General features: G+C 38.9%; 1 protein-coding gene across 1 annotated transcript; it reads right to left on the bottom strand.

Annotated features, from left to right (window-relative positions):
• Positions 1-483: 483 nt before the first annotated feature.
• Positions 484-21693, bottom strand: Eif2s2 (eukaryotic translation initiation factor 2 subunit beta). The gene is made up of 9 exons (XM_021182705.3): positions 21520-21693; positions 16503-16680; positions 16036-16139; positions 12648-12783; positions 6898-6998; positions 6056-6204; positions 4969-5025; positions 1672-1757; positions 484-1033 (listed from the first exon to the last, which is right to left on the bottom strand). Exons 1-9 carry the CDS (start codon positions 21532-21534, stop codon positions 858-860), a joined length of 1002 nt encoding a protein of 333 aa, XP_021038364.1. The 5' UTR covers positions 21535-21693; the 3' UTR covers positions 484-857.
• Positions 21694-23850: the final 2157 nt, after the last annotated feature.

Below are 23850 nucleotides of genomic sequence, written 5' to 3'. Positions count from 1 at the left end.
TCTTGGTTTCTAGGTCACATTCAAGTTAGTTTAGTACAGAAAAGCATTTCAGAGGAGGGACTTTTACTGACCTAGAACACAGGCTGGAGAAGCTTCCTTAAGTGCTACCGTTGAGACCCTAAGAAGACGTCTGTACTATATGCTTCCTCAAAAAGAGGACTAACTCGCCTAACAAAATTCCAAAGAGGAGGAATCTAGCACCCGGCACTTTCAGCTGCCGTCACGTGAGAGAACGAGGCATTGGCTAGGAAGAAGTAGCAGTAAGCCTCACAAAAGGAAACTAAACCCTCCAAACCATTTTCTAGACATTAAAAGCAGGTCGCTGCCCCATGCCCCATTCCTTATGTTCCAACCACTCTTTCAAGGGAAGACAAATCTAGCCATGTAGCTTCAAGAGACACTAAAAGGAAAAATGGCTGCCCAGCTCCAGTATCTGCCAATTTTGAGTTTTGAGGACAAAGAAAACTTGCCACAGCCCAGGAATCAAGTTTGAGGTTTTGTTTTTAACCAAATTTAACGAGCACTTTATTGTAGAAAAGAAAACTGAAGGACAGATCGACTTGAAAGAATTACTGTTATAATAACTTTAATTTATCTTGCATTTTACAGAAGTCTATGAACGATTTTAAAAAGTACCTCCTTACCCCATCACGTTTCTCTGACAGTTGTTAAAGTAGGCAACGAGTATGTCAACAGCTTGAATATCAGTATCTTGAAAGGATTTCAGAACAATCACTTGCCAAAGAACTTGGCAGTTTTTCTATCTTGTTTTTAACTCAATGGTACATCCACTCTGATGGTAACCTGTCCAGCCAAATCTCCAACACATTTTGGAAAAATCAGTGGTGATTAGCAAATTAGTTAGCTTTGGCACGGAGCTGTGCTCGCTTGCCTGTGACAGCCTGGAAGCCAGTTTTGATACTGGCAACAGAGCATCGAGAATGACAAGTTTCACATTGTAAGAAATAGAGTCGGGTGTCCTTCTGTAGGATTGTGTCCGGTGACCGACATGTGTGACAAGTGACATATTCCTCTGCAAGAAAAGCAACACAGCATTATCTGCTAGACACAGTTTATCCCATCCAGATAGGGAACCCTAGCTAATACTCTAGGGGTAAGAAAATAAAAACTAAGCTGTCTTGTATAATGCCATTGGCAGTAAAAACAGGTTAATAGGACTTCAGATGCCCAAGTAAAAAGGAAGTTTGCCAGATGCCTATTGTTGGATCCATTTATGAATGATCCACTTTTGCCTTATGTGAGAGCAAGAAAGATATGCCAATTTTTAAACGGGGCTGATAGGCCAAGCCATATTAATAAGAGGCATGTTCCTCTGACTTGGTCTTTAGTACCGGAATCAGCCAGCACAGGTCGCATGAACTCAGCTTTCTGCCTCCTGCTCATTATTTCCTACCTTATTTTTTTAAAAAGCAAAACAACAACAAAACAGGGTCTCTGTAGCCCTGGCTGCGCTAGACCTCACTATGTAGACTCAAGAGATCCACTTGCTTCTGGTTCTTGAGTGCTGGGACTAAAAAGGTATATGCCACCATGCCCTGCCCCATTTCCCATCTTTTTAAGACTTATTTCCCCACATCCATTACAAATGGTTTCCCTCAAAAGCCTACAGCGAACATTTTAAAATATGATAAAATTAAATTATATACTTACTGATGTATCTTCTCAAGACATTTTCTATTTGTTTCTGTTGGAATCTTCCTTTGATTACAAGTTGGTTATTACCATCTATAGAACCACTATGAAAGAAAACAAAAATATCCCCATTATTTTTGCTTGCTTTCCCAAGCCAAATTCCAGCACCTTCATGCTTAAGAACTTAAAATACACTCATTAGCATAGGATAATTTCTAGGGTTGATGTTTTATATTATCTGGTTTCTCAAATTTTATGTCTTTTCTTTTTCTTTTTTCTTTTTAGACAGGAATTTATGTGTCCCAGGCTGGCCCTGAACGAATCCTCCTGCCTCAGCCTTTCAGGTGCTAACATTACAGGTATACACACCTCTGTACTTGGTCCCCCACCCCCAAATTTTTTTTAGAGTTTATCTTCTGCAAACATTTTATTTATTTATTTATTTATTTATTTATTTATTTATTTATTTATTTATTTATTTATTATATGTAAGTACACTGTAGCTGTCTTCAGACACTCCAGAAGAGGGCACCGGATCTCGTTGCGGATGGTTGTGAGCCACCATGTGGTTGCTGGGATTTGAACTCTGGACCTTCGGAAGAGCAGTCGGGTGCTCTTACCCACTGAGCCATCTCACCAGCCCAACATTTTATTCTTAATTATGTGTATATGTGTATGACTGTGTAGGGGTATGTGCATGTGAGTGCTGGTTCCTGTACAAGCCAGAGGTCCTGGAACTGGAATTATATTGTAGGTGGTTGTAAGCCACCCAACATGAGAGTCAGAAACCTATCTGTTCTTAACTGTGGAGTCAACTCTCCAAACCCCTCAAATTAATTTTTTCTTTTTGAGATAGGGTTTCTTTATGTAGTCTGGCTGTCCTGCAACTCTCTGTAGACCAGGCTGGCCTCAAACCCAGGAGACCCACCTACCCTGCCTCATGAGTTCAGGTTAAAGGTGTGTACCACTATTGCTGGGATCCTCAATAATCTCTTTAATTTAATGACTTACACATATTCCTTAACATTTAATCCGACTTCAGCTATCTCTAGTAACAACTGGATTGATTTGTAGCTGACTTTATGTCCAAAACAGATTCCTTAATTGAGTTTGATTGCTTGTTCAAACAACAAAGAAAAACTTCTACTGAATGCACAACTGCAAATCTGCAGGAGGTATAAACATAAAAAGGCTGTATGTTATTTTTAAAATTCTGAAACCAAGCATGGTGGTACTCTCAGCATGTAAGAAGCAGAAACAGGAAGGACCACCATGGGTTTAAGTCAAGCCTAGGGTACACATTGAGACCCTGTCTGAAAACATCAATATATATAAAATCTAAGCCACATACAGTGGTGTGAACCAGTTAATCCTAGTTATCAGGTAGCTTAGGCAAGAGGATTATCAATATGAATGCCTGAGGCATGAGTGCCTAGGAGTTCAGGACCAGCCTGTCCAACTCTATATAGACCCTATCACAAAGTAAATTAAAAATCAAAGTACTAGGGCTGGAGAGATGGCTCAGTGGTTAAGAGTACTGATTCCCAGCAACCACTTGGTGGCTCACAACCATCTGGGATCTGATGCCCTCTTCTGGTGTGTCTGAAGACAGCTACAGTGTAGTCATATAAATAAAAATAAATAAATTTAAAAAAAAATCAAAGTACTACACAGTTTGATTCAGTAACATATGATTATACTAAAATTGTGAGTTGTATGTAAGAAAGCTGTTACGAAAAAATATACAACTGAAATCCAGTACTACAAGTTGTCAACGATAAACTGAATTAACTGGAAGCAGCTAACAAACACTTGAGAAAGATCCTTGTTAGAAACTACTGCTTGTTAAAAACAAATCAGAAAGTAAAATATAATTAAGTCTAGCAGAGTTAAATTTACTATTTGTTCCTATCGTAACATAAATCAAACTTCTTCAGGAACAGTGATTTTCTTCAAGGGAGAAAAATCACATACCAAAATTGTAACCCTTGATACCCTAATACCAATGTAGTGCATTTTTCACTATCAAAAAGAAGAAAACAAAACAAAAAGAAAAAGGGATCTTCCCAACAACTCAGAAAAGTTTAACCACTGACCATAAAGTTCACTGTCACATGTTAGAATATATCCAGCTATATAATAGAATATATAATAGCTATATATAGAGTATAAGTCCAGCTTATTCTGAGAAGCATAAAAACATAGCTACCTTTCCTTCCCTTCTTATTTATATTTAATATAAACAATAAGTGCAATAAATAAAAGCCACAACTCTGTTAACACCATCATCCATGTTCAAGCAGATTACTTAATATCACAGCCAAGAACAAAATCCAACTTGAGCTTCAGGACAGTAGGCAAAGCACAGACCACAGAACATTGTGATTATCTATGTACTGCAGCTGAGACACAGGGCATTCTGAGCTAAAGGTCCAGTCAAGACGCAGGCAGACTTGAGTTTGCAGTCTGTCTGTACTGCTAGTATGTGACCTACAAAGTCTTACCAAACCAGTTGGCTGTCAAACAACCAAAGAAATATTATTTTCTGCTTCATAGAACTGTATGAAATAGCATCTACATCAAACAGAACTTGGCATGTGCCTTGCACTATCAGGCAATCAATGTTATATGCCATTGGTGCAACCCAAATCTACATTATTTAAAGAGACACTGGTAAAAAGACATCTGTTTGGCTCCCTGACAATAATTAACTAGCTCAGTGTCTCCAATAGCTGAGCTCCACAGATGGAGAGTGCTAGTTAATCTCAGACCCTAGTTTTATTTATTTTTGGTTTTTCAAGACTGGGTCTCTCTGTACCCTTTGCTATCCTGGAACTTATTTTGAAGACCAGACTGGCCTTGAACTCAGATATCTGACTATACATTTATACTGGGACTAAAGCTATACCACCACTGCCTGGCTCAGACCCTGGTTTTAAATGGTCTCTCCTATGGCACTCATCACCTTTTAAGCTCTGCTTCATCAATAGACTCTACCAGTTATAGAGGAAAAGCTGACCCGACAAGAATTGAGTTCCTGTTATTTATTTCCTATAAAAGGACCCAAGAATTTCAAATAGTGACTAAACATAGCAGTGCCTGCAGTGCTCATTCCCAATGCCAAAGGCCTGCTCAGGCGGATCACTGCCAGCTCCCTTCTCCATCCCTAAGGCACCAAACTCTCCCCTTTCCCATCTGACCTGAAAGTTCCCCAGGGACTCATGATGCTCCCCCCCCACCCAGCATGTTCAAATTACACAAATTGTTCTTTTGAAGTGTTGAATACTAAGTACTCTTTTACATACAGTTTCTTACCTTGTACCCAATTCTGCCAATAAAAATGCAAGGAGATGCTTGGGTTGACGATGTAATCTAAAGAGAAAGTCAAATACTTAAAAATCTTTCATGGAAATCCTAAAAAACAAACAAACATCCCACACTGTTTGTCATTTCACGTGATTACTCACTCAGTACACAACTCACACACAGAAAGAAGGATCTGTGCAGCCCTGGCTAGTCTCCCAGTACCCATGAGGCAGGATGATTTTTAAAGCCAGCCTAGAGTAGTGGGCGCATGTTCCAAAAACAAAGAGGCTGAATAGCCTGCTCAGTAGTTAAGAACACTGGTTGCTCTTCCAGTGGATGAACCAGGTTTGAATCCCAGCACTTATAAGGCATGAAATTCAGTTATCTGTCATTCTGGTTCTCTCTTCTGGCCTCCTCATTACCAGGCATACGTTGTGGTACACAGCATGCACACAGAACACCCATACACATTTCAAAAAATTAAAAATCACCACCAAACGGTATATGCTATTTCACATGCTATTTGTAAATACACCTACCAAGATGTATTGTAAATACACCTAGCAAGTGCATCATACCTAAAAGCATGAAAGCAAAACAAAACACTAAAAGCATAACAAGATTTGATTTTCTCTACCTACTCAGATTTACATATAACTTTTACTTTTCTCTACTGTGTCTTCTTTTCTAATTTGTAGTAAGCATACACTATTGCTGTCATCAGCATCAAAGAAAAATATTTTGAATAATGCTGAAAGTAATGAAAAGTAGTCTTCTCACTCTTGACTCTGTGCTCAGGACCCATCCCATCCTCAACCCAGAATGTGTGTGGGCACCTTGCCTGCCTATGCATCATACTGCCACGGAGTCATCTCTCCAGCCCCCAGGATCTACTCATCAGGCAGCACTAACCTACTTTCCTCATCTTTGGATGAGATAAAATGAGCTGAGAACAGACAAACATAAACTGACTTTCCTCAATCTATGACCTACATTTGCACAGAAAAATACTACAGTAAAGACATTTAACATTCCTAATACCCCACAAGTCTATCTGGTATTTATTGGAATGAAGTGTTCCCACTAGCGAACTTACAGTTTACAGATATCTGTAAAATTGACAAAAGAAGTTTTCTTGGTTCCTACTCGGACGACCTGTGGAGGTTTCATAACAAATTTCCTCTTCTCTCCAGCAACCATATCTGGATTCTTTTCTCTCATGATGTTGAACACTCGGTTCAGCAACTTTAAGGAAAGGGTGGAATTTAAGCACATTCTTAGTAATAACAAGAATAAAGTTTCTATTTGAGAGACTCTGCTTTAATGAAGCAGATTTACTTTTATTAAATGTACACATGAATTTCTGTTATGTTCTAGGAACTTCTTTTTTTTTTTTTTTTAATTGTTTTTTTTTTTTTTTTCGAGACAGGGTTTCTCTGTGTAGTCCTGGCTGTTCTGGAACTCACTTTGTAGACCAGGCTGGCCTCAAACTCAGAAATCTGCCTGGCTCTGCCTCCCAAGTGCTGGGGTTAAAGGCATGCACCACCACGCCCTGCTTCTAGGAACTTCTTGAAGACAGAAACTATTAACCAAGATCTGGGTCTTTACAGATGCTCAATAAGCCCCAGCCCCAGCCCATTCTACTGATTTTTATGGGAAAGTACTACATCTGACCCTGACCACAAATTTGTCACTGTCACCAAAGCCCCACTAATTCAGAGGGCTCCATACCTTCTGCTGAATACTATCATGACAGCTACACTTTGAGTAGACTGCCCCAAGAGAGAGTATCACAAATTGTCATGCACTGGCTGCATGGCCTACTGGACTCCACCATTCTGTATTTCAGTGTCTCTTCCAATGCAGGAGACTTATACCCTGCTTTTCTCTGTTCTTAAATGAATAAGAGAAAAAAAAATTTTTTTCTTCTTGTCTCACCTCCTCATATGTGTAGTCTCTTTCTGAGCCTGCCCAAGCAGGCCCAGTTTGGTTACTGAATGAAATGCCATCATCTTTTTTGCTGTCTTCATCTTCTAAAGCTACAGATTAAAAAAAGAAAGAAAGAATGAGCAGTGGGTTTTGATCTAACAAAAGGGGGGGGGGTGGCAACGACAGGTCTAGAGGACGATAGCTTCAGGTACTGCTCTTCTCTTTCACAGTGATAGCTCAGTAGCATCGAGTACAAAGAGACACAGAGAAGTCCTCGTTCCTTTATAGACAGGAACATTACAACCTCACACAAAGACCTTTAGTGAGACAGCCATGGTAATATGTGAAATGTTTCTTGACAAAAAGAAGACAAAATAAAGCATCAAATACTTAAAGAAGAGTCCGACTTTTCAAACCCACAAGAAACTTTTGAATCTATAAAAACCCATTTGTTTATGCTAAAAATTATTTTTAAAAAACCCCTATAATATATAAAACTATAAATACTAAAAATTGTAAACATTTAAAACTCATTTTCCTGTCTGGATCAGAATGATTTTTATAAATAATATTATCATACGTTAAATCTTCCCCTATGAAGACATAGGATCTAATGCTCACAATTCAGTTGTGGTTGGACAAGCAATTACAGAAGATATAAAAACTCAAAATGGCTGTGAAGTGTTTGCCACTACAATCATTCCTTAAAGGACTGTAGAGAAACAGATTCTAAGGAGAAAGCCCTCTATAATAATAATTCAGAAAGAAAGTTTCCTGTGAAATGCAGATGTGGAGGGTACAGACATGAGTCTCATGAATGTAGGTCATCCAAAGATATTTGAGGCAATTCCTTAATGTCAGAAAATTAAGCCTGACACACACACCCCAACCCCCACCAAGAGCCATTAATTTCCTGTCCACCAAGGAAAGACAATTCTAAAAAACTAGAAAAATCAAAGCCTGACATGACAGGGCTGCTCAAAACTTAAAATATTTAAGAAAGATAAAGGAACTCCTATTGACAAACTAGAGATTCTAAAGATACCAAAAACAAATATTTTGGCAAACTACTATAAATAATTAAAAAAACAAAGTTAAAATTACATGTAGATGAACTGAATCAAAGGGCTAGTGGAGACAGGAACAGATGTAACTATATTATCACAAGACTCCTGGAACCAAAGGGCATCAGCATAGTTCCTAGGAATTGGGACATTATCTCAGTTAAAACAAAGTCTAAAATGGATTAAATGCACAGGACCAGAAGGCCAAACAGAAAATGGCTAATACAGCCATAAATCTATGGGAAGAGATCTATTTTAACAGTAGGAAGCACAGATTAGCACCCTGCAACTTTAGAGACAGGCTGTAAAAGAGAAGATCCTAATAAAAAAGGCCTATAAAAAGTTTACAACTGTTCTTTAGACTGTCCAGGCTGTCCATTACGCACGACACAGCAGAGGCTGACTCTATATGTGGGTGCCATTGCTAGTACATCACCAGCTGCCCTACCATGTGGCAAACTGGGAAGAACAATGGTTATGACAAAAGAAAAGTTACAGGCACTAGAACAGCTAGTCCAAGAGCAACTGGAGGGCCAACATACAGAAGAGTCTGCCAGCCCTTGGAATTCTCCTAATTTGTCATTAAAAAGAAATCTGGAAAATGGAGGATGGTAACAGATCTGAGAGCAATGAATAAAATCATTCAGCCAATGGGCTCTTTACATCCCTGAATCCCATTGCTTTCCTTGTTACCTAAGGCACAGCCTATTATAGTGACCGACTTAAAAGATTGCTTTTCTAAAATCCCTTGGCATGAGCATGATAGATAAAGATTTACTTTCTCAATACCTACTTATAATAACTCTCGAGCTATTAAAGATACACTGGAGGGTCTTAGTACAAGGAATGTTACACAGTCCAACTTTATGTCCGTATTTTGTACAACAGCCATTAAAAGTAACTCATAAACAGTTTCCTCAGTATACAATTTATCATTATATGGATGACTGGCTAACTAAAATGCAGATACCCTAGAAAAAATGTTTGATGAAGTAAAGAAAATTTTGCCTTGCTGGAGACTGCAAACTATTCCTGAAAAGAATACAAGAAGGAGATTCTACTAATTATCTAAGATGTAAGACAGATCTACAAAAAAATCTGAACACAGAAAGTACAAATCAGGAGAGATCAATTAAGAACTCCTAATGATTTTTAAAAATTGTTGGGAGAAATTAATTGGTTAAGGCCCACAATTGGATTAACTATTCAAGAGCTAAGTAATTTATTTCAAACTTTACAAGGTAACAAGGACTTAAATAGTCCAAGAAAATTATCAGCTGAGGCTGAAAGAGAATTGTCTCTGGTAGAAAAGAAATTCCTTCTACTCATTCCCCCACAGGGATATTTAGGCAGAGAGAAGACTAATGCTGAAAATGCCTCATTCTGGGTGAAAATGAATATCGACAAAGAGCTTGCAGTAATTTTTTGGGAGAGATTAACAACAAATAGCCCAAAGCCAGCAATTTCAATTTTTAAAAAGAAATAATTGGATTCTCCCTTGCATAATAAAAGGGACACCGATTTCTGGATCCCCTACATTCTATCCTGATGCAAATAAATCAGGAAAGGCGGGTTATAAATCAAGAAATATAAATAATTCAAAATCTATATGATTTAGTTCCAAAAATCAAAGCTATATGCCATCCTTATTTTATTAGATTTTCCGGACTCTCTCAATATAGTTACTGACTCTCAATAGTCAGAGTTCTTTTTCATATAGAAACCACTGAACTACTTATTCAGTATAATTCAAAATTAACTCCACTGATTATTCAACTACAAGTAAGTAGAAGTAGAAATCATCCATTCTATGTAACACACATCAGATCCCATATGGGTCTACCAGGCTGTCTGACACAAGGCAATGATGAAACTCATCAGCAATGTAGGCAATGTGCTAGAAGCTTCAGAATTTCCTAAGAAAAAGCACGTTAACAGCAAAGGGACCCAAAGAAATGAAATCTGGCAAATGGATATGTTTCATTTTACAGAGGTTGGAAAATTAAAGTATATACAGCATACTATAAACATATATTCAGGATTTCAGTAAGTAACTGCTTTTAGCTCTGAAAAGGCTGATTCTGTAATTAGATACTCATTAGAAATTATGGGTATTGTGGGCATGCCTATACAAATTAAGATTGACAATGGTCCAGCAAACATCTCTAGTAAAATGAAGCAATATTTTGCCTATTACAATATAAGGCATAGTAAAGGTACACACACAACCCCACAGGACAAACAACTAAAAAAAAAATCCAACTCTCTAAAGGAGACACTTAATAAAAAGAAAGAGCAAACAGAGACACCCAGAAATGGATTACATAATACTCTATTAACTTTCAATTTTTTAAATGCTACTAAGCAAAAAACAGCTGCTGAAAGACATTGGATTATAGAAAAAACTGCTGAAATAAATCAGTTCATTTGTTTTAAGGATGTCTTAATTCAGAATGGAAGGTAGGAAATACGTTGCCTTAAGAAATGTTTGTTTCAACAGGAAAAGAAAAGCTATGGATTCTATCAAAATTAATAAAAATTAGATTTGACCAGGGAGACCTCCTGAAAATCTAGGCTGGAGCCCTGAAGGAAGAAACCAAGAAACCAGGTAACATGAATGTTGATCCCCCCCTACATGGGAACAGCTCTGAGACCAGCTGAGACATGACCAATAAATCTTGTTGGCTACAGTGTCCTCAAGACTTATCATGGCATCCCTTCAAACAGCATGGATGAAAACTTATATTAAACTTTGAATATGCAGATCAAACACTGTTTGATGCCTTTTTCCTGTTCTAGACACAGAGCAAAGAATCATCTTTAGCTGAATTGTACACACAGCACATTTCATACATGTGTTAATGCAGCAATGTATACTACTTTTAAAAATTTATGTTTGCAGTGCAAAAGGACAAAACACCAAAGACAAGTAGTCTAAATGATCCTACCTCACATGATGTTTCCTCAAAAAATCTGCATCCAGAAAAACTTCTATATGGCTAGCTAGTCTGCCCAGTTAAGCCCTGCATTTTCCCACCACACAGATACTAGATGACAAATATTACATCTAGCTTTCCTAGGACTTAACTAATATCCCAATTTTCCTATGGGCCCCCAAAAGATGCTGTTGCCTCTAGACAGCAGAAAGCAATTTTAAGAGGATACCCCACTCCCCACAACTTGAGTGTATGGTTTTAGTAATTTGATAGGTGACAGATGTTTGTCACCACTTAAGGGGGCGTTAGTTATAAGTAGTTAATGGTCTTGATCAGAGAGGAAGACAAAGTAGAGGTTAGATTCAGGGATCTCTTTTTCTCCTCTTTCTTTCCTATTTAATTTAGGGGAAAATGGGGGAGAAAGAATAAAAAAAAAAAGGATAAAAGAAGATAAAACAGTAGGTTATTGAATCTTTTTAAACAAAAGAGTCAAATATTTTACATTGGTCAGGATTTTGTATACTGTTACAATTTTAAGATTATTTTTGCTACAAAATTGTGTCTATATGTTTCAATTCTTGTATAGAGTATTGTATCTATACAACTGGTTTTAAAATCCAATGTAAAGTTCCAGTGCTTAAAGACTGCTACTAACAGGCCTGGAGAGATGGCTCAGTGGTTAAGAGCACTGACTGCTCTTCCAGAGGTCCTGAATTCAATTCCCAGCAACCTCATGGTGGCTCACACCATCTGTAATGGGATCTGATGCCCTCTTCTGGTGTGTCTGAAGACAGCAACAGTGTACTCATAAAACAAATAAATCATTAAAAAAAGTTGCTATTAAAATGCTTAGGATAACTAGGAAATCCAAGTTAATAGTCAACTAAACTTATGGTCATGTTAGATACTAGTTAATTACATACAGAAATGTTTCCTAGGTTAAACAGTTAGGAATAGCTAGAAACAAGCAATGTTTGCCTATTTAGATATACTATAAAGAGATTGTCTTCAAAAACCTCAGAGATCTACAGAATATGGATTTAAAGATTTTTTTATTAACATAAGGCTTTTTGTGACAATGAGACATCTGCTCCCGGCAGCATTCTACTTCAAAGATGACGAGCATCGAAGAATCTCTTTATGGGGTTTGCTTCCAATGTGGCAAGCTAGCCACTGGGCAAAAACTGCCCTTACCTCAACTGCTGACAGTATGCTGCCCAAACTAGACACAAACTGACTGCTGAACTTTGCCAAGACAAGGTAGGCAGTCCTTCATAATTCCTGCTTCATAAAAAAGTCTGTCTGACATTCGAGGCCAGAATGCCAAAGATAATATTTGAATGACACAGAGAAACCTTGGATGACTCTCCAGGTAGCCAGCAACCTCTGTCATTTCTACAGCTTTGGGAGCTGCTTGCTCTGCACTTCCTGTTTATCCTTCTAAGGTCTCTGATGGGATTAGAGACTAGATGGTTATAGTTTCACAATTAAGCTTCAGTTGTTTAGGACTTAAGAAAATGTTTTTAAAAATCTAGAAAGATATTTTTAGGTTGGTAATGCAAGTTATTATAAAAAATAATTTAGGTAAAGGACTTTGGACTCACCAAGATAGGATAGATAATAGAATATATTTCATTATTACAAAGTGGAAATAAAAGGCATGACAAATATTTTTTAAAAAGCTCCTTAACCTAGCCAAGGAGACTCAAATTAAAGGATTATGTAACTTAAAATCAAAGTGCTGAATTCCCAACATTACCTTCATCTTTTTCTAGTATTTCATCTTCTTCTGGGAATTTCACATTCTTCTTTTTCTTCTTCTTGTTGCCAAGCATAATATCAAGGTCATCCTCTGGCTCGGCTGGCTCTTGAGCATCACTCTCAATCTTAACATCCTAAGAAATTGAAAAGAAGTCTCAATACTGTGGTACTAGAACTATTTTTAACGCCATAGACAAGTATCATTTTAGAATATTTTTCACATATTCACATATCTAAAATTGTAGATGAGAAATGTCTCTCTCGGGTAAGCCAAATTTCCTCAGACTCTGTCAAATATGTAAATTGTGAATTCCTCAAGATAAATTTTAGGACTGTTTACCTTTCTTCTGCCTTCCTTTTTATTACAGTTTTAAGATATTGTTATCTGTATCCTAAACTAGGTACTACCTGAGTCACTTGAGAAACTAATATTCTTAAACCTTTTAACTTACCATATTCAGCAGGAACAGGATTCAAGAGTACTTTAAGTTTCTCCACTTAAATGTTCTGAACAGGTAAACCTACAGAGGCAGATCTAGCAGAGCTGAGGTCTGAGGCTGGCATGTAGTGGGAAGAACTGGAGAGTGACAATGATCATGGGCTTTGTTTTCATAAGGATGTAAGTGTTCTGAATTGATGAGTTATAGAACTCTGAATATGCTAAAGCCATTTACTTTCAATGGATGAGTTAAATGCTAAGTCAATTATACCTTAATAAACCTTCTTCATTATTGCATTTGCAGTATACTTGTTTATGCTGATACCACCCCTCAACTCCTCTCCATCCCCTTTAAGTTTCTAAATAGGGTCAACGGAAGGATTTTCCTACCGACACCAAATACATGGTTATTTTTTGCACAATTCTCCAACTCTCTAATACAAATTAGATACCATCTTATTCATTTGTAATGGAATGCTAACTTCCTGGAGTAATTACTCAGATATCCCATGTTTAAATTAAAATTTTGACTTCATAGTTTAGGGCTCTCATTAAATGTAGGTCACTAGTGTCACCTACACTTTTGCTAACCTACAAATGTAAAGACCTTCCACCCATATTCAGTAATTTGCTAAAACTCAGCAAAGTGTTACTTATTATTATCAGTTTTTTGTAAGATTAACTGAAAAACAGCCAAATGGAAACAATGCATAGGACAAGCTATGGGGAGTAAGGAGCTGAGGAAGAGTCAAGAAAAGCCTAGTATATAAACACGCTACCCTATCAGCACTTCTGTGAGGCTACCAACCTGGAAGCTCTTGGAACTTCATCACTTACGGGTGGGAGAACTCAGTTTCCACATTGTCCATTTTCAGAGGTAGCAGGGGCAATTTAAAGTTCCAAATCTTAGTTATGGTTTGATTTTCCTAGTGACTAACCACTCATCCTAAGAAACTATCTGGATACCAGATTTCTCCAGAGCAAAACATGAGTCTTTGAAGACTTAGGAGGTTTTCAGGAGTTGAACATGGGGAACCAGATGTAAAAATCAAATTGTTTTTATTATACTTATTACATCAGCTCACAGCAAACTGTAAAGAAGTTGCTGGGCACCAGTTCAATAAATGATACCATGAAAGGAAAGAAAGACAGAATTCCTGGGGAATCAGGGTCATGTGATGACTGGGTGAACAAGGCACAGCCTGACTCCAAGGTTACTCGCTGTAGGCTTGAATATGAAAAAGGCACATTAAGTCCTAAAGAGGACCCATAAACGCCATAAAAGAACAAAGGCCCTGCCTACGTTCCTTGGCTTCTAGTTTCTCATCAACTTATCCTGCTCAGTAACCCAAGTACCAACATGATCACAATTATTACATTATTTGTGTGCCTACATCCTGAACAACTGCTGATAATGACTATAGTAGTTTCACAGATCTAAGCAGGTAAATCTAAATAGATGGAATTAGTGAAACTAAAACATAAGATCTTAAATCTAGCTATGTAGTTTTGGTGCCACATTAAAGACATTAATATCCAGTATTAGCTAGAATCCCAGAAGCAGAGAAAAAAGTAAAACAGCATTTAATAGAAGTAGAACTCATGGTAACTTCTCAGGACAAAAGCTACTGGGGGGGTGGGTGGGGGGGGAATCAATCAGGGACTAGAGAGCTGGCTAGAGGTTAGGAGTGTTGGCTGCTTTTCCAGAGGTCCTGAGTTCAATTCCCAGCAACCACATGGTGGCTCACAACCATCTGTAACAGGATCTGATGCCCTTTTCTGACATGCAGGTGTATATGTTAAATATAATACCTTGTTAAATAGATTACTGAGTAAATTACCAACTACATTTAAAATATACTTCACTTAGGTTTGAGCAAATTAACTACCAAAGAAAAACTTCAGTACATAGTAAAAAAAATAGGTTCCTCAGTATGTGGTTGTTTATGCTTTTTTCACTATGAATATATATTTGTGATTATACACAAGACACACATACACACAAAACTACTATATGCTCATTTTATAAATGTGTGTGTGGGCTTTGCTAAGACTGACTTCTGCATAGGGTCTCCCTGTGCGTGGTGTATGTGTGAGTTAATATACATTTGCCTATGTTTGTGAGTAGAGGCCTGAGGTTGACTTCTGGATATTTTCCTCAATTACTTCTCCATGTTATTTTTATTGCCTGTTTGGATTAACAGTAAGTGAGTCAGGAAATCTACCTGTTTCCCCCTGCCTAGTGTCAGGGTTACGGGTGCATACTGCCAGGCAGGCTTTTACATCATCCTTAAAGACCTAATTGCCCAGCAGACACTTTAGCCACTGAGTGATCTCCCTGGCCCCATGTTTAAAATGGTAGCTCTCAGTCAAGGAAGAATAGTCTTTCAGCCTCTCTGTTCACCAATCCACCCTCCTATTCACCTTCCTACCACCTATCTACATTTTACTCAAGGAATTTTCAGATATCTGTATTGGAAACGAATCCAATCAGAGCACTCTCCACAGAACTGGCCAGAGAAGTCTAATTTTCCTATGGAGTTACTGTCATCAGCTACCAACTACCATACTGAGAGCTGTTCTTTGCTGCTACTGAAAGTTTAACAAGAAGCTATAGTAATATTTGTAATATTTGTTCAAGATTTCTCGGTCATAGAGACATCTTAACTAAGATGCCTTTAGCCAAACAATTTTGGTATGGTTAAAGACAATGGACATTATCTGACTCCATTGTAATGATATAATACAATATATAAAACCTAAATTCTTCCAACTATATATTTTATACCATGTAGTCAAATACATTCCTAAGAAAACTACCTTAATAGTAGTAGCTAAGTGCTAAACAACAAAAGCAAAACTACCAAAAGATGAGATGAGGAGGAAAACAGCTATCGACAACCTTACCAGAATCCCAATTTTACCTTCAATAAGAAAACAATACTACCTTTATAGCTTCTTCAGCTTCATCAATGTCAAATATCTTTTTGGTCTTTTTCTTCTTTTTCTTTTGATTAAAGAAGTTCAAGTCATCTAAGTCATCAGAAGCATCTAAAAATAGATTAAAGGTTTCCAGTTATTAACAATTAACAAAAGGCAAGCACCAAGTTGAGTTATGCCAGCTCCTTTCTCAAGTGCTCCTATGGTAGTCCTACCACAACCATCAGTTACAGTTTTGAAGAAACTGACAAGCCAACTCAAGCTTTTTAGAAGGATCTGGTTAGGAACACGAAACTCATGTAATGTCAGAGAGCATTCCCTGACACAATCTCTAAGACTATTCAACTCTATCTTCACTTTGTCTACTTCCCTGTCCCACCCAGCCTTCTATCCCTCAATGTCTGGCTCCAGGTCTACCAACCCAGTGGAGGAGCTAAGGCTTCCACAACAACTGTGACAGTCACAACTATTCACCTTTTTTCCTACTGTCTTCTTCATCAGCGTCCACGTCTTTTTCTTCAGTTGGTTCTGGCTCCACTTCTTTTGTCTCTGAGGGCTGGGTTTCTTCTGTCTGGGCATCACCTTCTTCATCTAACATAAAAGGCTTCTTCTTCTTCTTTTTCTTTTTGCTCATAGTAGGATCAAAAATCATCTGTTAATTTAAAAACAAGTGATAACAATTTATTACCAAGTGATAATTCCTAATGAAGCGCCCATTCCAAATATCCTTTATTCTCAAAAAGCATATTCCTAAAAGAACAGGATACATTAAAATGCCAAAAAGTGGGGCTGCGGAGACGTCCCACACTTTGCAGGCTCCCTTTCACATGCAATACACACAATAAAAAACAGAACAGAATTTACAGAAAGCCCACCTAACTCCCTTTACATTATTAAACACGGGGAGAACCTCACAAACGTCTTTTAATTTGTAAGCTACAATAACTTCATTTTTATTTTCATGAACAAATTTAGACCTGAACAAATTGTGAAATTTATTAAAAGGACTTTAGCAACAACCTATGTTGCATCCCTCATTTATGGGTGAGGACCAACAATGTCTAGGCAGATGATAAACATTTTATTTAAGATTGATAGATGCTAACACCAGACAATCTAAGAATTGGTTTTTAAAATTTTCATCTGTTGAGTGTTTGGAGAAGTTAGAGGTAAATACAAAATCAAGATATATTGTCTACATGTATGGAACTATCAAAACAGTAAACAAAATAGTCTAAAAAAAATTAAAAATTTATGCTGAAATTCACATCAACCTTAACTTTTATGGAAACCTATCAGCAACCCTTACTGTAAGAAATTTTTCTAAGGAATCCTTCAATGTTTTTTGTTGTGGAATGTGAAGTGTTCACAAGCCACTTTCATCTAAATCTATTGTAGAACAAGTAAAAAATTAATTTCTAACCTGTAGACTGTTTATACTGATCCCTTGAAATAATTTGAACATATAGGGCATACTCCTGCTAGTGAAGAAAGCAAAATCTTTAGTCAAACAGAACTGGATTCAAGTCCAAAGTATTTTTTTCCTATCATGTTTAAGCTATCATTTTGTTCATTGTGTAGTGATCGAAAGCACATTGGAGCATAATTACCTTGAGTCCAATCCTGACTCTAACTCATGTGGGTTATCCTATGCTTCATCCGTACATCTTCATCTGTACAATGGAGATAACTGACACCAACCATGACAGAGTTACTGTGAGAATCAACTATCTGATTGTAGTTATAACTAACAATGATCCTGTCATTGAAAATTCCTCAACTAAGGAGTGACTTGATTTTCCAGACATAACAAAACTGTTTTTTAAGAAATTCCCAAATTGATTCTAATAACTGTAATTCCTTTATGTCTATCAAAAGACTGAAACCAAGCTATAGTTTGTAGTAAAGTAAATTGTCATAGCAGACAAGTCTGTTCAAGGCATTATGGAAATTTTCATATAGCACCAATACCAAAAGCAAGTCCAGTGCTGACTTACTACAGGGCCTGAGGTAATCCCACCTGGAAGGAATGCTGTAATCTGTTATAAAGAGTTCAAGAACACAGCTATACTGTAGGAAGAAGACTTGGCATAAGGGCAAATGAAATTCCAGGCATTGAAACTTTGATTCTGGTAAAGCTTACAATCCACTCATTTTTTTCAAGTCTAAGTTTCCCTGATTTACTAGTGGCTTTTTCTGAGTTTGCTTTTGTGGCTGGTCTTGATCTCCTAAGCCAAGTGCTAGGATTATAGGGACACACTATTACACCTGGCTCAACTAACTTTTTCACCATCATACCTTATCAAGACAGATCAAAGAAGGGGGAAATCCTAAAATGATCAGATGATAGCTTCAGTTACCTTTTACCCCTCAAGAAAATTCTAACTTAGGTCTATAGTAAGTAGACTGCAGCCTAGTAAAGGCTAGTAGTAATCACTCAGAAATCTTATGCCACATTGTAATTATGTTCCTAGAATACTTAACACATGTTTAACATATTAATACTTATTTTTGTTCACACATCCCTGTAAAATAGCTGCATAAGGAAACCAGAAATCCTAAGTCAGCATTCAAAGCAGAACTCCCCAAATCACAAGACCACACTTGCCAGCTTGCGATATACATTAAGACCTTGGCTTAAAAAGTTTCATATTGAGGCTGGAGAGATTGATCAACAATAAGAGCACTGGCTGCTCTTTCGGAGGATCCAGGTTCAATCCCCGGCACCCACAAGGCACCTCACAACTGTTCCAGGAAATCTGACACCCTTACAAAGACATATATCGTAGCAAAATGCAAATGTACAATTCACATGAAATAAAATGATTTTTTAAAAAAGTTTCATATCAAGCCTCACTTGGGGGCACACACCTTTAATCCCAGCACTTGGAGGCAGAGGCAGGTGTATCTGAGTTCAAGGCCAGTCTCATCTACAGAGTTCCAGGACAGCCAGGACTACACAGAGAAACCCTGTCTCAAAAACCAACAACAACAAAACATTTAATTTGTTTTTAACTTCAGTTTTGGTGATGCTTAGCACACTAAGAATAAGCCATCCTCAGTCTTGTCTTTACTGTGTGTGTTGGGGGGGGGGGGGGGCAGGGATGTTTTACTATGTTGTCCTCAAACTCGATACTGGCATACTTTTGAGGGGAAAAATCTTAACTTGATGGCAAATTTGGATCCGCTGGTTATGGAGTAACATTTCTCAAAACAATAAAACTTTAAACTAGTCTAAACATTTCTGAATGCCTGCACATTAGGGAACCTTTTCTTCCCCACCAAGGAGCAGCCACGTTTCTATAGGTAATGGTTTTATTAGGTTAAAAGGTTGTAGCGAGTCTGGAGTTTAATTACCAAGTTTAAAAAGGAATATGTACTTTAGTTCAATAAACCATTTTAAAAACCTATTTTTAAAAATAGCCTTATTCTATTCTGCCTACCAGTCAAATAACCCAATCTGGAATGTCCCTTGAAGTTTACAAGTCACTTCAAGTACAGGTTTTTAGTTAATCCATCTAAGCTAGCAATCATAAGGGCTTTACCTGGTAACACTTCCCTAGTCAACAGCACTAGGTTAATCAAAATCATAATCCATTTTCATATCTCCTTTTACTAGTAAATTCCACCTGAAAAGGTTCTAGTCCCATTCAACTTAAACATGGCCTAACCAACTTGGGTCCTCATTTTCCATTTATAAAATGTAGTTACACTGACAGGTCTAAGGGCCAAGTTACATACTTTAGGCTTTCAAGAGACTCTGCTGGTCTGAATGCTGGGTCCACCATCTCTGCTTGACAAAATCCTGTTCATCCTCCAGAAATAAATTTTAACCAAAAGACATCAAGGTGTCATTACCAAAAAACAATCTTTCCATGCCCCCACATCACTATTACTTCTTCCTACACCATACTTTACCACAGAAGCAATAGACAGAACAATATAACAATATACAGGTAGTTATTTTTAAGTTATGAAGTTTGGTTACTACAGGTTTATCTATTACCTCTTACTACCCATAAGCACTTTACCACAGAACACCACAACAGTATATAGGTAGTTATTTTTAAGTCTGGAACGTGAGTAGAAATAAGGGCTAAACACTTTCTGAACTTTTCTAACACATAATGCAGTAGCAAAGAGCAATGTCTAACGTGTCTTTCAAGCAAGAAACATCTATCTCTTCCAGAGTTTAGTGAGTTTGAAAGAGCCTCCGAGTCATTTAGATGAAGGCATACTGCACAGAGCTGGGATTCTATTACTAGCTCAGCCACTTGGAATTTTATTAGAGGCACTGTACAACTCTAAGCTCCAATTTGCTCATCTCTAAAATGGACTTACAGGATCTTATTTTACTGAACCCTGGAAACCAACTTAAACTAGAAGTAGTTCCCATGAAACAAATCTCTAATTCCTTAATGTAGTTTCCTAAGTCCTCCGTAAACCAACCAGCATCTACTTCAACCAAACTAGTGAATACTTTACTTTCTATGCACTTTTTCCCTTCTTGACCACAAACGCCTTGTGATCAGTTTTCTCGTTGGTTAAGAAAATTCTGATCATTTCTAGAGCCCATTCAAAAGCCAACTCTGCACAGAGCCTTCAACTATTCCTCTTACCCCTCCCCTAGGCCAGTAAGTCAAGTAAGTCACAAATTCTACGTAAAGTACATCCTTGGGGTTAAGATTAGGCTTCTAGGCCCAATGTTAAGCAATATCTCAGACAAGACCACTCTTTTTTCTTTAAAGTCATTTAATGCTATGTGAACTAGGATAAATCTGGAAAAGGCAAAACCCAAAAAGATTAAAAAAAAAAAAAAGGCACAATAAAACGGGGGACGGGGCTTGAAAAATTCTACTGAGATCCAAACCCAGTCAGTTTCGCAGCCGGACCTTCCTGCTCACCTCGCCTGTAAAGGAAACTTTGGGACTCGGGCCCGAAAACTTTTCTCGAAAGGTGGTCACTTCCTGAGACTTAAAATATCTTCTCCTCTGGCTCTTTGGATTCCTGTCTTAAGAAATAAGGCCTCGAGCGGGAAACGGCAGCGAGATATCCGCCCGGAAAAGGCAGCCTACAAAGTTTTAACCTCGGTGCTCCACCGGAACCGAGAGGGGCCTCGCAGGGCACCCTGACCCCTCAGCCGTGAGAGCCGAGGCGGCGATGTGTGTGGGGAAAGGAATGCCGGGGCGGCCGGGCAAACTAACTCGGCATTCAACCCCTTTCCGAGAGGACGGCTCAACACGCTCTCCATCCCGAAACGCCGATCACCGTGGGAGACAGGCCTCGCCGCCGCCGCCGCCCTGAGGAGAGCCGAGGGAGACCAAGTCTGAGGATCCAGAGTCCTCGCCGGCTCCACAGCTCTGGGACGCCTAGGCCGGGCTGCTCCACATGGCGGCCGGCTACAGCTAGGCCGCAGGCCCGGCTTCTCACACGGGTGTGGGTTCGGCTTCCTGCCTCAGTCCTGAGCCCTAACTCCAGCTCAGCCTCTCACCTCGTCCCCGGACATGGCTGTGGTTCGAGCGGGTTCGGCAGGGATGAAAAGTCAGACCAGTCGGCTTCACGGCCCGGAGTCAGCGTAGCTCCTACCGATACCTCTCACAGCACCGCGCTAGGCTCTTGCATCAGCGAAAGGGAGCGACACCCCGCCCTCCTCTCAAACGTTGGAAGTGCGCCTGCGCAGAGCTCGCCAAAGCGCAGGCGTACAGTAAAGCCAACCTTACGTGCTTCTCGTGGCGCGAGTTACTAGGCGACTCCCCGGCGCCGGGCATACTGGGACTTGTAGTTTGGCTAGAAAAGACCGGCGCTTGTGCTTCGGGAGTTTCGAGGGCGTGCACGACTGTTTTTAACTTGTCAGGATGTTCGGGTTCTTGTGCTGCTGGTTACCTAAGTGGTTCGGAAAGTGCTGTGTTGCTTGTAAAGTGAATTTGGGGCCATTTTTCAGGTTTAAGTTAGTGGAAACCCTACTATGAACCCGTGGGGCTGAGTTCACGCTTTCCCCCTAGAAGCGGTCTAGTATTCGAGGAATGCACCTCGGTAAGGGCGTTTCACTTCGTGAGAAGTTTAACCTTCTAGCTTTTTACTTCAGAAGTTTCTTCCCTGGTTTTCCATAGTTAGACCGAGGAACGAAGTCGTCCTCTGAGGAGAAACAGCCCAGCAAGCTACAGTCTGTCAGGAAGCTTCGAAATAGTCATAACTAGCTCAATAAAAAGGCTATGTTGAGAAATGTGTAGAGTAGGTAATTAACTTGTTGACGAACTTCATACCATATAAGGAAAGACACTACAACGTCCTAGGCGATATAATCATCTGGGACTATTAATTATGTGTCCTTTTTTGACTAAAGCTTCCTTATATGGTACATGACTCCATTTTCCCTGGGAAGAGACAGCTGCCACTTAGGAAGGCCTCGGAGTATGCGCTTGTAGTTAAAAAACAAAACAACAACAACAAAACACCTGTGTTTGTAACCACAGGGAACTGCAAAGCCCCACTGTTTGAAAGAATGCTCAGCTGGGGTGTCAGGTGATCCACTCAGGTGACTGAAGGGACTGCTCAAGTAAGTAGATACTATCAGGAGATGAGAGTTTATAATGCTTCTTGCATAAAAAAGAATCAAGTGAAGATTAATCTATGATTAGTGGGAAAAACCCTCATGTTAGAAGAGATGGGGAAAGTATTTAGTGATTTTTGTAGTTGGCAAAACGTTCTTCTTGATTTATTTTTGTATTCATACCTGATTACTGAGTTTGTATTTGTTCTGATCTACTGGAATTACAAAATGGTCTGTCTGAGCTGGGTGTGGTAGCACTTACCATCCTAGCTCTTGAGAAGTAGAGGCATGAATATCAGAATTTCATAACCAGCCTGGACTATATGATTTTATCTTTTTAAATTAATCAATTAATTGATTAATATACTTTACGTCTTGACCACAGTTTCTTCTCCTCCCAACCCCTATCCCCTATTCACTCATCCTCTTTTTCTCTTCAGAAAGGGGAGGCCTCCCATTGATATCAACCTGCCCTGGCATAACTCGTTGCAGTAAGACTAGAGGCATCTTATCCTATTAAGGCTAGGTGAGGCAGCCCACCTAGCCTCTGGGAAAGGATCCCAGAGGCAGGCAACAGAGTCAGAGAAAATCCTGTTCCTGCTGTTAGGAGTCCCACATGAAGACCAAACTACACAACTATAACATATGTGTAGAGGGACTAGGTCAGTTCTGTGGCAGGCTCCCTGGTTAGTAGTTCAGTCTCTGTGGTCCCTAGAGGCCCAAGTTAATTGATTCTGTAGGGTTTCTTGTGGTGTCCTTGACTATTCTGGCTCCTACAATCCTTCCTCCCCCTCTTCCACAGGATTCCCCAGGCTCTGCCTAAGGTTTGCCTGTGGGTCTCTGCATCTGTTTCCATAAGTTGCTGAATGAGGCCTCTCTGATGACAGTTATGCTAAGTTTCTGTCTGGGGTCCCTGGTGCTGGAGTGACCTCTAGGAAAGCAGCCAGAGTTGTGGGCCAGAATATGGATTCCAGAGGATGGGGTGAGATCTTGTCTTAAACAACAATAACAAAACAAAGAAACAAACAAACCAGGCAGTAGTGGCTCTCTGAGTTTGAGGCCCTCGCAGTATACATAGTGAGTTCCAAGACAGCCAGGGCTACATAAAGAAATGCTGTCTCAGAAACAAAAACAAAAACAAAAGATGGCTTTAGTGCCTTCTTACTGATCCTTTTGCTGTACAGTAAGTATAAACTTGTGTTAGAATCTTGGCTCGCCCTAAAAATTAATTAAATTTAAACAATGTTCTATGAAATCACTTAGTTCGGCACA

The sequence above is a fragment of the Mus caroli genome, unplaced genomic scaffold, assembly GCF_978045245.1.
Source record: "Mus caroli unplaced genomic scaffold, Mus_caroli_1 scaffold_2, whole genome shotgun sequence".
In the NCBI taxonomy this organism is placed as follows: Eukaryota; Metazoa; Chordata; class Mammalia; order Rodentia; family Muridae; genus Mus; species Mus caroli.
This window is presented reverse-complemented; position numbering and strand designations above follow the sequence as displayed.

Excerpts from the sequence above, each read along its gene's own strand:
- Eif2s2 (XM_021182705.3), bottom strand. Across the intron at positions 1,758-4,968 it reads TTGGCAGAATTGGGTACAAG|TGGTTCTATAGATGGTAATA; the intron begins GTAAGAAACTGT and ends TTTCTTTCATAG. Across the intron at positions 1,034-1,671 it reads TGTCTTGAGAAGATACATCA|AGGAATATGTCACTTGTCAC; the intron begins GTAAGTATATAA and ends CTTTTCTTGCAG.